The sequence below is a fragment of the Myxine glutinosa genome, chromosome 11 (genome assembly GCF_964187855.1).
Source record: "Myxine glutinosa chromosome 11, kmMyxGlut1.1, whole genome shotgun sequence".
Taxonomy (NCBI): Eukaryota; Metazoa; Chordata; class Myxini; order Myxiniformes; family Myxinidae; genus Myxine; species Myxine glutinosa.
The window spans coordinates 137,480,353-137,494,878 of record NC_136271.1 but is presented as its reverse complement, the minus strand read 5'-3'; the positions used below and the strand labels follow the sequence as shown (position 1 = coordinate 137,494,878).

General features: G+C 48.9%; 1 protein-coding gene across 3 annotated transcripts in view; it reads right to left on the bottom strand.

Moving 5' to 3' along the window:
* Window positions 1-94: 94 nt before the first annotated feature.
* LOC137436808 (uncharacterized) overlaps window positions 95-14,526 on the bottom strand; it is a 43,879-nt gene continuing 29,447 nt past the window's right edge. For all 3 annotated transcript variants that reach the window (XM_068130926.2, XM_068130928.2, XM_068130927.2), the window contains exons 7-8: window positions 1,782-3,000; window positions 95-855 (exon numbers count right to left, since the gene is read on the bottom strand). In XM_068130926.2, coding sequence (XP_067987027.2) covers window positions 838-855; window positions 1,782-3,000 — 1,237 coding nt within the window. In that variant the 3' untranslated portion in view covers window positions 95-837. The remainder of the gene's footprint in view (window positions 856-1,781; window positions 3,001-14,526) is intronic.

Here is a 14,526-nt window from a genome sequence, read left to right as displayed (position 1 = left end):
GGAGAGATGCTGATGTCATGTACACATGGTTTCATATGACGCAATGGTTATTTTCATTTGAATTTATGTGCAGAAACTTGAATGACAAAACACAGACATTTCAAATGTATTTCCACTCACATAGCAGTAAATGAAAAATGCTCCCATCTATCCAAAAGCCCTTCTATCCAAAACGTAATGCTAAGTTAATAACCCGACCACAATAGATCTTAGACTTTAAATTACAGTACGTCTGCAGCCACAGCACGATATAGAAGGCAAAATAGGCTTTGCCGGAAGTGCGTCGATGGATATGCCTCCGCCAAAGGTCACATGACCTTTGACCCCAAAATCGAATAAGTTCATCTTTGCATCATCGTACAAACTTGTAGCAAGTTTGGTCAAAATCCCTTCCGTGGTTCACAAGTTATGGCAGTAACAAAAATCTGCTACGCACGCACACACAGTCGGACGAACAACCCGAAAACAAAATGCCTCTGGCACCCGGGCATAATGAGAGGAACATATGGAGGGAAAGGGTGGATGTACTGATAATCTCCTATAGTTTTCTCTCAGCCGATCCTTTTGATAACACCATAACAGATTTCTAGTTCTTCGAATAAGCAACCGTATAATGAGCCGTATGGATGGCCAACAGAGGATTTAAAGGCCTGCACCACGGCTGCACAGCAATTTGGTGGAAACAATCATGGACAGAGCAAGTTGGCCTAAATCATCATACAACATGCATGTTATTTCATCAAGTGACCAACACACCGTCTTCGGATCGGCAGTCCACGAAATGCCTTAACGGAGCATGGCGATCAGCTGTTTGGGCCTAGGTCCATTACGAATCCATCACCACTGTGACTTGGCCTGCAGAGACAATTTCACTCGAGTTAAAAATTGAGCAAGGAGCATACGATACATGATATAATGGTTAAGGACAATACCAGGCTTTGAAAATATAAAACGGCTGAGTAGTTCAGAAGTTGAGCAATCAATGTGAGCCAATTAAGACATATGTTAACTTTTATTAACCTTCACCAAACCCAGTACATATAGTATACTGTGTGACCAAAAGTCATGGGACAGTGTGCCCAAACTTGAAATGAACCCTTACGACGCGCACGTGTAAAAGTCCCCCCAACATCAATTTGCGCCTTTGGGCTTCTGGAAAAGCGCTATACAAAATAAATGAATTATTATTATTATTATTAACATTGCAAAGCCACATCTGTCCGAGTTATACGATGATGGGGTCTGTCCGTTCAGTTCTCCGCTCTCACCGTTTCCCATATGCATCATCACCCAAGTTTTACACTTCCGCTTAAATCATCAAAACTTACTTACAAATCCTCCATTTATTCCACTTGGCCCAGTCGGAAGTTGGCTTTTCTTAAAGCTTTCACTACGCAGATGACGTCGCAGCATTCAATTGGCTGCCAACCCGTGCTCCAAGCCTAACCGTCACAGGATTGTCGTCGTCTCCATTTATTCCGTTAATCACGCCCTCTTTTCCTATCAAATTGGATACCATCCAATTGTCCATTCTTGATGGGTGGGAAAATGGAAACTTTGTTTTAATCAAGAGGAGCGAGATTTAGAGCTAACTGACATTCAATGTGGCGTTGTTATTAGGTTGTACACTTTTAAACATGGGAAGATGTTTAAACAGTAATTTAAAAATTGCAATCGAAAAAAATCCATCCCATGGCACTTTGCAGCAGCTACATGCGCGTATAATAATGTTGGCAAGTAGTTCCCACTCCAAGACAATGAAAAATATGATAATCTCTCACCGCCTTTGCTGATGCTACGCCAGTGAAGCCAGAAACGGATGAGACCCCATATTTGGATTTCTGCAATCGACCAGACTTTAAAGATACTCCAGCTTCAAGGCCTTTAAAAGAATGGCAGCCCTTCATATCCACACTTTGTTTCGTGCCTCTCGACCACGTTGAACGCGAATCACCGGAGCTCGTGCATGCGCGTCGCAGTCCTCGCTGCTTCCGAGAGCTGGACTCGCGACAGCTAGATGTGGAGTTGGTGGCGGAAGCATTTTGGCCTCCTCTTGACTTGTGCAGCAATCTTGCTGTCCGTCTAACCTTGACGGCATTAGCAGAGGAGAGTTTGATTTGGAGAGGTTGTTGCTCAGTCCCGCTTGCGACCATCTGTGAATGCCGAGAGGATTTCCGTAAAGCCGTCGGCACTTCCGTCAACTTGGAGATACCTTTATCATTATCGGACTTCTGGCGAGATTGCGAATCCACTGAGACACTCGCAATATCTTTATGTTGTGCAAATGACCTAGTTGGTGGTGATGTAATCTTTCGCTTTTCGGAAATACAGGGTAGGCCAGCTGTTCGTGCAGAGCCCTTCGGGTCCTCAGGCTCACGTGCAATCTTCGGTACAGCTTCAAGTGGTGCAGTTTGCCAAGTATCATTCTGTTCAGCCAGTGTCATGGAATTTGTGGTGGCAAAGCAGCTTAGGTTTGTTGGATATGCAGTGAGTAATCCTTGTTCGATTGCACCAACTTGTAGTTGCAAAGATTCCCCATTTACGTCATTTCTTCGGATACTTTTGGGATGCTGTCTTGTTTGCAATTGGGATACAGTCGATGTTGCAACATCATTTTGACTTGTGCAAGTCTTGGATATCCTTCCTCGTGTTGTCCCACTTAAGCAAGAAGAGCGAGCAGGAGATGGGAATAGGCACGGAGCCCAGGCAGGGTCCAGAACACCAAATGCTGGATCCAGAAAACCCAGCATCCAGGATGCAGCCTGTGCACTCAAACTAGTAAAGTGTGACTCCGTAGGAGGGGGTAGAAACAGTGGAGCATGGTTCATAAATGGAGCTTCAAGAGGGGCCAGCAGGGATGGTGTTTGGCCTTGAACTATTGGTGAAAGGTTGGGAAGAATTGGCAGGAAAGGATTGGAGAAAGCAAGTGGAGAATAGTCCAGAGGAAGTGTGGAACCCGTCCAGCTTGAGGAGTTGAGTGGATTCAGTGGAAAGCTCGACCTGAAAATTAATATAAATAATAAATACTACAGCCTTCATTTTATTAATTTTAATTGGTTTATAATTTTATTGAATTTTTGGACACAGAGTCAAGGCACGCGAAGGAACTAGAACATAAAACAGACCAGAACATACAACAATGAAAATAACGGTATATTAGGGGGGGGGGGGGGAGACTCACAAACAGCAAATTATAGAGACAAAATAGAAGGAGACATGGAGGGATAAAGGATATGGGGAAGAATGATAGCAAGTAGAGGAAGACACAGTTGGTGAACAAGTTGGATACAACCACAAACTCAACAACAGAAGTGAAAGGGAAAACTGGGGACGAAACAGACCAAACAAAGAAAAAATTAAGAGGGTGAGGGAGAAATGGTGGTGAAAAGCTATCTTGAAGCCCTGGAGGGAAGAACTAGACTCAGACAACAGAGGAAGTTGGTTTTACAGGTGGGGAAAAAGAGGAACCGATGCGTTGAGGTTAACAGTGATCTTTGATTTAGCTAGTTTCACCAGAAGGGGGTTAATGGTGGACCACGTACGCACTGCAAAAACCTGGGGGCAGGGCAGGGGGACAAAGAAAGGAAAGAGCAGAGGGTGCAAGACCAGAAAGGAGGCTGCAGAATACAGAGAGACCAGAGGTGTCTTTGATGTAAAGTAAGAGGCCCAGAGACACAGATTTATTGCAGGAGATACCAATGATTTTGAAGGCCTTGGTTTCCACTGCATAAAGCAGAAATTTTTACGGCATAGCCTGAAGGGCACTGTCGTCTGGTACAGTATTTGTATGCCCATTCGGTGTGTGTGTGTGTATTTTTTTTTTATATGTCATTTACGTAAAATTCCTGGTGTTGGCCTAATGGCTAGGGCAGCAGGCTTGGGATCCCAATGTCCTGAGTTTGAATCCCGTACAGCTGTAAAATAATACCATGTGGGGTTGACTCAGCCTGTCATCCTTCCGAGGTCGGCAAATTGAGTACCAGTGTACTGGGTCCTCTCTCAAGGAGGTTGGTGGCAGGATTTGCACTCCGGCCGGCGTAAAAACACCTCATTCCGTAGCACACACAGTGATGTGTGTTGTGATGGTGCTGAGGAGTCGTCCAAGGACGCAACGACGTGCTGATCCAGTGTATGCTCCCATATATATAAAATGGAACTTTTGGAACGCGCTGTAGCCACTCAACTCAAACATCACCTCTCTGCCAATAACCTGTATGAAACATTCCAATCCGGATTCCGCTCCAACCACAGTACTGAAACTGCTCTCCTCAAAATCACCAACGACCTTCTCCTCTCCTCTGACGCTGGCAACCTCAACATTCTCATCCTCCTCGACCTCAGCGCCGCCTTTGACACCATCGATCACACCATCCTCCTCACCCGACTTGAAACCACCTTTAACATTACCGGCACTGCCCTCTCTTGGATTAAATCATACCTGTCTGACAGACGTCAGTTCATCTCCATCAATAACTGCAAATCCCCCACTGCTCCCCTCCCCCAAGGTGTCCCCCAAGGTTCAGTTCTTGGCCCCCTCCTCTTCATCCTTTACCTGTCCCCCCTCGGTCACTTAATCCGCCGTCATGGTCTCCAATTCCACTGCTTCGCCGATGACATCCAGCTTTTCATCTCCACCAAGTCCATCTCCACCGCCACCCACTCTATCCTGACAAACTGCATCACTGAAATAAAATCCTGGCTTCAAATCAACTTCCTCAAACTTAACTGTGATAAATCTGAAATAATCATCATTGGCCCAAAAACGCTCACCAAGTCCACCCATAACTTTGCCCTCAACATCGACGGTTTCCCAGTATCCACCTCCCCTCACATCCGGAATCTTGGCATCATCTTTGACCAAACCCTCTCCTTCGACAAATACACTAAACAGATCACAAAGACAGCCTTCTTTCACCTGAAAAACATCGCCCGTCTCCGTCCATCCCTCTCCTCCGTGGCTGCAGAAACCCTCATCCACGCCTTCATCACTTCCCGTCTGGACTACTGCAATAGCCTCCTTTATGGTTCACCCTCAACAATCACCAATAAACTCCAATACATTCAGAACTCCGCTGCCCGTCTACTCACCCATTCCCGGACCCGTGACCACATCACCCCCGTCCTTTACAAGCTTCACTGGCTCCCCATCTCCCAGAGAATCCAGTACAAAATCCTCCTCTTGACCTACAAATCCCTCCATAACCTGGCCCCATCCTACCTGGCTGACCTCCTCTCCAGACACACTCCCACCCGCAACCTCCGCTCTGCTGGTACCAACCTCCTGACCCCCCCCCCCCCCATCCGGACCAAATTTAGATCCTGGGGGGACAGGGCCTTCTCCATCGCTGCTCCCACCCTCTGGAACTCGCTACCTCACACCATCAGAGACTCCTCCTCACTCACCACATTCAAAACATCACTCAAGACCCACCTGTTCAACACTGCATTCAACATTTAACCCACAGCATCTAACCCCTGACTATCTCTTCTCCTTCTCCCTCCTTTTGCTTTAAATATTTCCCTATTGATTCTTGTCTTGTCTTTTTGATTCTTGTCTTATATATATGCCGTATATCGCTGCTGTTTGTTTTCTTGATTCTTGTCTTTTTGCAATTGTTGTTTTCATGTATTGTTATGCATTATGTTTTCCACTCTGTCAAAGCGCCTTTGGGCTTCTGGAAAAGCGCTATACAAAATAAATGAATTATTATTATTATTATTATATATATATATATATATATATATATATATATATATATATATATATATATATATATATATATATATATATATATATATATATATATATATATACACATATATATATATATATATATATATATATATACACACTCAACCCTCGGCTATCGCGAACTCAGCTATCGCGTTTCTCTGCTATCGCGGCTACCTAAAAAACTGCACAACACACGACTATCGCGCCCCAAATACGCGCTATAGCGCACCGGAAATGGTGGAAAGGGTGCTACGTCATCACCGAGCGTGGGGAAAGAGAAATAAAGGGAAATCAAGAAGAGGAGGAACTTAACTTACGCTCAGAAATTCGAAATTGTGCAGTTGATAGACAATAGTGAAACAAAGCGAAGTGTTGGAAAGAAATTTGGGATAAATGAGCCAACAGTGCGAGTTATTTACCAAAACCGTGATTATCGTAGAAACGTAGATAACATTTAACAACCAACAGTGAAGCAAGGTGCTCCTTTATTAAGACGGCACTGGCAGGTTACGAGGAGCAGTATCATGCCCACGTCAACTCCCTCTGCCAACGCCAGATCACCGAATTCTTACGGCCAGACTCGGCGTCAGAACAAGTCTAATCGGGGGACATTCGGGAAACCGCGGGGGGGGGGGCACAAACTGCCATTCGAGAACTCAATCTATGATGTAAATGCTTGATAATAAGAGTTTGCTGTCAACAACCAACACACCAACCCAGTTCCAATTTAAAAACATGCTGCAAAAATACACACACACACACACACACACACACACACACACACACACACACACACACACACACACACACACACACACACACACACACACACACACACACACACACACACACACACAGTATCGGTTGTTCCTAAGCTTAAATATAAATAATTTAAAGGATTGTTGTAAATGATGTTAATTTCACAACATCCCATATTAAACTTTATTTAAATTGCAAATCTCAAACAGTTTCTCCACCTAAAGCAAGAACCTTAACCCGTAAGCAATTGACTAGTTTCCCGACTGCATGGATCAGCTGGGGGCGCGCGCGCACGCACGCACGCATGCACACACCACACACACCACAAAATATAGCCTACGTGCAAGTTTGGCGCCAAAGGCTTGGCCTGTGGGTGGGCGTGGGGGGCACAATAACTAATTTGGGTGGGCATGGCCCGCGAATGCTCCCCCCCCCATGACGCCGACCCTGCTTACGGCATCGCAACGAGGCCCTCTGTCTTCGACGAGCCCTCTGACGTTGAGAGCTTCTCTGGTGCTACAGCTGACGCAATCCTGGCCGAGTTAGAGGTACGTAGGGGTGGTCAATAAGACTCCACCCAAGCCGCGGAACCTACCCAACCACCTAAGCCCGTCATCGTCCCCAAAAAGGTAAATAAAATGGTAAAAAAAAGTACTTTTTTTTTTACCATTTTATTTTTATTTACATATTGTGATTCTTGTTTTAATGTGTATTTTCTATGTTAATGTTTCTTTATATGGTAGAAACACGGTAAAAAAGTGGCAAAAATAGGTTATATATATATAGTGCGTATATATTGTTGCGAATATGGAATTTGGCCTCCATATCCGCTTGTAAATATTCCCCTATTTTCTCCAATACTCCCCAACTTTCCCCGATCCCCCATTCCCTAGTCCCATTGCATGTAAATAACAATCAGTAGAGCCGACCTTCCCCTTATTCCCCCATTAAATGTCGTGCCCAGGTCCACCGCACCACACGTAGACAACTTTCGGACATCTTCCTAGTTATTCTTATTCTATGTCAGTTAAGGCCTCGTCTCCATTAATTATGACTCTTCGTTGCACCAGAATGTGATTATATGGCATCAGTAGTGAGTTTAGGACCTTTCCCATACCTCCTTCCATCTTCTTCCCCAACAATTACAACAACAACAGAGGAGATGGCGGCGGAGCGGGGGAGGATGCGTCCTCACACCGGCTCGATTAGCGCCATAGACCATGCGCTCCACGGGGTTACCACGAAGGGGCTCCTTGTCAGCTCCTCGTCAAGGGCGGAGCCTGGTAAACCCCCCGCACGCACCCAATGAGAAGCAACGTGCCGATTCCACGAGGCGGAGCTAACGAGCCGAGGGCGTGTCACTCCCCGCCGGATATACGCGGCCCCGCGCCGGATGTGACGTGAGATGCGCACCCAGCTTGGAGAAGGAAAGCCACCTGCGAGCGCTGAGTCAGATGCGCCCCTAGCTGGAGAAAGAACGTTGCCTACGACCGCGGAGAGGAAGAGAACCCGCCTGTGAAAGAACGTTACCACCTCGAGCGCTGTGCAACCTTCCGCATCTTCGGACCGGACCGTACTGTACCCTGCCCCGAGCCCAGGAGGACCTGGAGCCATCGATCCTGCCTTTCCTAGCCATCAAACCCCCGTGTGAGTCAGCCGTTGTCCCGTGTGTCTGTCGTCTGTCCGGGGTTAATATAAGAGTGTGTCTAAGTGCCTGTCTTTCTGTGATTATAACTCTAGCCCCTGTAATCTGACCTTTCCGTACGAATATAATCTCCTCCGGAGGTCTTGAGAACTGAACCCTTGGTGTCGTATTGTGTTATTGTAATCCAGCCGGGTGTCTTCTTTTTCTTATTGAGCCAGCGTGGCGCGGCTTCGTCAACGTCGAGTATAGTCGGGTAATTTGTGCGGACACGACGGCCATTCCGCTCGGCCCACTTTAACATCAAAGTCGTGTCTGTAACAATTGGTGTCGAGGAGTGAGATTCGGACCCGGGACTAAATTAGTTAGGCCCAAATTTTGGGAGGGAAAATCGATTCGGAGCGCGTACTGCGCTCGACGAAATTATAACGAAAAAAAAAAATTGGATTTGTTTTACGAAACTCGAATTTTGCAAGTCGCGCTATGGCGGATCAAGACGGCTGGGGTCCGGTAGGGGAGAGTGAAGCAGGGTCGGTCCAGGACCAAATTGAGGGACATGAGGGACATGAGGAGAGCGAAACAGCGAGGGTAGCAGGCACGCAAAATGGCGCCTCGCAAGAGCGCGCGGTAGCCGAGCCCGCTGTATCAACGGGCTTTAACATGCAGCCGATTGACATGCAGGCCCTCATTGCGCAGCTTCAGGCAGCTGTACAGATGAGTATGGGGAGCCAAATTGAGCGATTGGGTGAGCGGTTGGGGAACCGGATGGATGCTCAGGGTGAGCGATTGGAGGGCCAAATGGGGGTAATGAGGGACGAAGCGAGGGCTCGGAGTGAGCAATTGGGGGTAATGAGGGACGAAGCGAGGGCTCGGAGTGAGCAATTGGGGGTAATGAGGGACGAAGCGAGGGCTCAGAGTGAGCAAATGGGGGTAATGAGGGACGAAGCGAGGGGTACCAGTGAGGGGTTAGACAATAATTTTGAGGAGTTAGACAAGAAATTTGGGAAGATAGACAATAATTTTGAGGGGTTAGACAACGGGATAAAAGAAGTGAAAAATGGGTTAATGGGGGTAGAAAATAGAATGGCTGCCCAGGAGAATCAGATAGAGGGAGTGAAAAATGGGTTAGAGGGGTTAGAAAACAGTATGGAAGGCAAATTGAGGGACATGAGGGACCAAGCGGAAAGGGAAGTTAAACAAATGGAGCAGCAGATAGAGGGGGTCAGAATGGGGGTAGAAACCAAACTGGATGCTCACAGGGAGGAAATGGAGCAGATGAGGGTGGCATCTGGGCAGGAGATGCAAGTGATGGGAGAGGAGATCAGAAGAGGAGTGAGTGAGGAGGTCGGAGGAGTGCGCGAGGAGGTGAGGCACTGTAAGGAGCACATGGAGAAGGAGGTGAGAAAGGGGACTGTAAAGTTACAAGGGGGCATAGAGGTCCTGACGCAGGAGGTGGAACAGCTGACGGAGGGACAAAAAGGACTAACGGAGCAGGTTCAAAGGAACACTGCGGTATTAGGAGGGTTGAAAGTGACACAGAAAGAACTAAAAGACGACTTGATAGCGACGAAGAGGGAATGTCAGATGGTACGTGAGGGACTGACAACGAGGTTGGACGAGGTGATAGAGGTAATGGAGACGAAGGACCGGCAGGTGAGGACGCACCTGGAAACGGTCAAGGTAGCCTTGGAGGACGAGCTTGAGGAGACGTACCGGGGAATAAAAGAGGTGAAGCACAAATTAGAAGAAGTGGAAGAAGGGATGAGTGAAATTAAGAAGCGACGGAGAGGGGATAAGAAAGAGATAAAAGAGGAGATAAAAGAATTGGTCCAAAGTCTGTGTTTGGATCGTGATGATGTGCTCATTAACCGGATGAGGGATTCGCAGGTGATGGAGGAGAAGCGAAGAGGAAGAGGACCCGGTGTAAGTGGTGACCAATATGGTCGTGCGTATGATGCGCCAGGGCATTTAAGGAGCTTGGGGGTCGAGATGGACCCGGGTGTTCGTGAGAGGCCGTTGGTGAAGTGTGCGACAGGTCTGGTGTGCGAAAGAGGAGGTGTGCGAGAAAGTCCGACTCTGGGGTGTGTGAGGAAAAAGTGCGTGCCAAGGAGTAGTGAGGGTGCTGGCGAGAGTGAGTCGGTCGTAGCGCGTGTGCGAGGGAGCACATGGAAGCGCGGTGTGGTAAGTGTTACAGAGGGTGTGACGGGAGAGTGTGCGCAGGAGTGTGCGCGAGAAAGGTGTGTGACGGACAGGTGCATGAGGAAAGAGTGCGCTGTCAGAAGTAAGGAAGAGTGTCCACCTGTGGTGAGTGTTACAGAGGGTGTAACGGGAGAGTGTGCGCGAGAAAGGTGTGTGATGGACAGGTGCATGGGGAAAGAGTGCGCTGTCAAGAGTAAGGGTGAGTGCGCTGTCAAGAATGGTGGTGAGAGTAGTGAGAGTGACATGGAGCGTGAGTTAGTTGTGACAGGTGAGCGAGGATGTACACCTGGGATGGAAGGATGCACACCGGGAATGGTGGAGCGTGAGTGGGAATGCACGCTGGAGTTGGTGGTGAGGCACGTGGTTGGGTGTGCGAATGAGAGCACACCTGTGATTGTCACAGAGGAGGTGACTGAGGAGGGGGTGCGAAGAGGTGTATTGGTGAGGTGTGCTACCAACGAATGTGTGCCAAGGTGTTCGGTGGTCAGGTGTGTGACCAAGGCTGTGAGTGGAATGGGTGTACCTGGGTGTGTAAGGAACGGTACAAGGAGCAAGGAACGGGCTGCGGGGTGTAAGCAAGCAGGTGAAGCATCGACGGTGACCGGGTTAAAGGTTAGGTCGACTTTTAGCCGAAGCGGGCCCTCGGTGCGTGCCGGGTTTCGCGTGCCGCGAGAACCAGCGGGGATCCGAGCCACGGCGGGTTCGAAAGGACCGCCGTGCGCGATCCGTGCTGGGCCTCGCTTTGAACGTCCGTGCTCCACTAGGCGGATCTGGCAGCCCGATAGAAAGGGTCGTCATGGCGACCACTTTTTGGTGAGACGTGCCGGCAGGTCGAGATCGGGACATTGGATGGCTCCACGCCGAGAAGGTGCGTGGGATCTCGGGCCGGGTAAACCTCCTTCCCTGCACCGAGCGCCGGACGCATCCAGCCGCCAGCACAAAAGAATTCGCATTCATGGCTTGGCTGTACGAAGCCGGGCTGTAGATGTGAATTGGCGCACCGAGAGTACCTAATAAGTAGACGGGTGATGGTGATAGTGATAGTAGTGATTTGATACAAAATTTAGAAAAGTGAATAGAATTGGCAGTAAATAGAAAATTTTTGAATTGTTGAAATTTGACGTGCAAAATTGATAGTGAGAGACCCCCGATGTGGTGGGATGGCAAATCCACCATCCCTCACAGGTGGGGGCAAAGGAGCACTAGATTATGGGGTGTATGGCAGTGAAAACTAGCCCGGGTGGGTTAGGATATTGTGTGTAGGGATCTAGAAGATGACATTAGGTAACGTTAAGATTAGTTAGTGACTGATACCTGTAGTGGGGACGCAGGTAGATTAGTGTGGATGATAATGACGTGGGAGCGCAATAGTTTAAAGGGACGACTGGGAAGCGCAAGTTTCAGAAGGGAGTAGTTAGCTGAGATGATGCCGTGTGTGTGAGGATGGAACAGGTGTGATTGCACAGGTGTGCAATTGGACAGGTGTGTGGAGCAGTGTATGAGTAGTGAGTGTTGTGGATCAGCGCGAATGCGCTTGGGGAGAGAAGGGTGCAGGTGGCACCAGGTGTGAGAGCACAGGTGTGCAGGTACAGGTGTGTGGAGAGAGTTGGAGTAAGTGGTACGGAGTGGTGTGCATGGTGCGAAGGTGTGGATGGGGGAAGAGTGGACCCCCTTTCACGAGTACCCGGGGCGGGTAGTGTAAGTGTTAGGTAGAGGGTGCAGGTAAATTGTGGTTGGATATTGGCATTTGTGGTGCGGTTGCAGAATGGTGTTGTGAATGGGTGCATTAGTGTTGTGGAAATGGCTGGGCGTGTAGCCTGTTAGTGTGTGTAGTTGGTTGGGCACTCCACCACTGTGAGGATGTCGGCCAGGTGAGGCCGCAGGTGGGCTCTGGGAGCCGGTAGTTGTGAGTGGGTGCCTGAGGATCCCGGGTGTGGATCGGGCAGCCCAGTGCCAGAGAGGGCACGGAGTGGGGAGAGCGCCAGAGGGCCTTCCCCAGGTAGATAGGTTAGGGTAAGGAGCAGGTAAGCTCGGAGGCAACTGCAGTGGTGGAGGGGTGCAGGTGGGTAGACCCACTGGGAGAGGTACACGCCACAGCCCAGAAATTGTACGAGGGCACCGGGAGATGAATCGGGGGAGTGAGACCCCAAATTGAAGAGCACCACAGTTTGGCCAATGGGAATTGGTTTTTAGAACCCATAGTGTAAGAGGGCCAATGGTTTGGCCGGAGGAAGACCCCGGGTGGTGTAAAGTGGTTAAAGTCATTTAGGAAATAGTTAGGATTGAAGAACCTGTCGCACCATACGCAGCCACTTACCTGTGGTGATGATGATGACTCCACACCTGTGTTTTCTTTGTTTGTGTTGCAGAAATGAGAATTGCTGTTGGATTTGTGAGACGCATCACGACGTGGATGAGACATTGGGGTGATTCCATCTCTCCCTCCCTAGGAGGGACTGATGATGAATTGGTGATGGCAAATTTTGATGAGAGTTGAAAATGGCAAATTTGATTGGTTAGGAGGGAGAGAAGACGAATTTGGTATATGGGAGGAACGGGGAAGACAGTAGGGATGTTTGTTGATTTGTAAAGTAGATGTTTATGGGTAGTGTTGTGTTGTGTGGATACAGTAAGGGGTAAGGGAGGGGCCATGTAGGTTACCTGGTGGGGGGGGGGGCGTACGATAGGAACGTACCTGTCTCACCTGGTTCCCATGTGCCCCCAGTGTGCATCACCTTACATTGCGTGCACTTTTGCGCCCTTACCACCTTACTCACTTGTTTCTTCTTTTGTCTCCCACCTCCGAGGATCTGGCTTTGGGGTAGAGAGAGAGGAGAGAGAGGTGCTGGCTGCGCAGTTGTGGGCCTGCACTTTCGCTGTTTGCTGCCGGGATCGATACACCATATGGACCGCAATGTTTGTGGCCACCCACAATGGACCGCAGTTCGTTTGCGGCCAAGCACCACCCGGGGATGGACCTATGGGTCAACGTGGCACCTATGCCATACAGGTGAACCACTTTTAGTTGACACCAAGTGCACCACAAGAAGAGCAAGAGACACCTGCAGGGTTAGGGGTTGTCGCATTTATTTTTAATCATTGAACAATGGTGACTGCACCGATTGGTGGTGGGGTGGTGCTGTTGATGCTCGGGAAGGGTGCTCTGCACGTTATTAAAGGCCGTCGGCCACAGAGCACTCGTGGGTTGGTGTATCGATGCTGGCAAGCGCGCTCTCTCTATGCATAACATCTGCATGTGTTCCTCCAAAGACAGGTCCTGGATCGTAGTGTAAATAGCAGCGTAGTCTTGTAAATAATGCTCCCTACCGGCTGTATGTTTAGTTTGAGAATTCTTTCCGGATTCGGTTATCCTGTGGGTGTGTTTCTGTGAGGAGAAGGGTGCAACGTCGCAGGGGGACATATTTACTCATTTGTGAATATCTGTAAAACTGTCGCACTCAGGGTAGAGTTAATAGTAGAGGGAACTACATTGCGTGCCACACTAAAGTAGGTAAAAATTTATCGGGTCGGGACGCCCCGAGGGTAGAGAAGGGTGCAATGTTGCGAATATGGAATTTGGCCTCCATATCCGCTTGTAAATATTCCCCTATTTTCTCCAATACTCCCCAACTTTCCCCGATCCCCCATTCCCTAGTCCCATTGCATGTAAATAACAATCAGTAGAGCCGACCTTCCCCTTATTCCCCCATTAAATGTCGTGCCCAGGTCCACCGCACCACACGTAGACAACTTTCGGACATCTTCCTAGTTATTCTTATTCTATGTCAGTTAAGGCCTCGTCTCCATTAATTATGACTCTTCGTTGCACCAGAATGTGATTATATGGCATCAGTAGTGAGTTTAGGACCTTTCCCATACCTCCTTCCATCTTCTTCCCCAACAATTACAACAACAACAGAGGAGATGGCGGCGGAGCGGGGGAGGATGCGTCCTCACACCGGCTCGATTAGCGCCATAGACCATGCGCTCCACGGGGTTACCACGAAGGGGCTCCTTGTCAGCTCCTCGTCAAGGGCGGAGCCTGGTAAACCCCCCGCACGCACCCAATGAGAAGCAACGTGCCGATTCCACGAGGCGGAGCTAACGAGCCGAGGGCGTGTCACTCCCCGCCGGATATACGCGGCCCCGCGCCGGATGTGACGTGAGATGCGCACCCAGCTTGGAGAAGGAA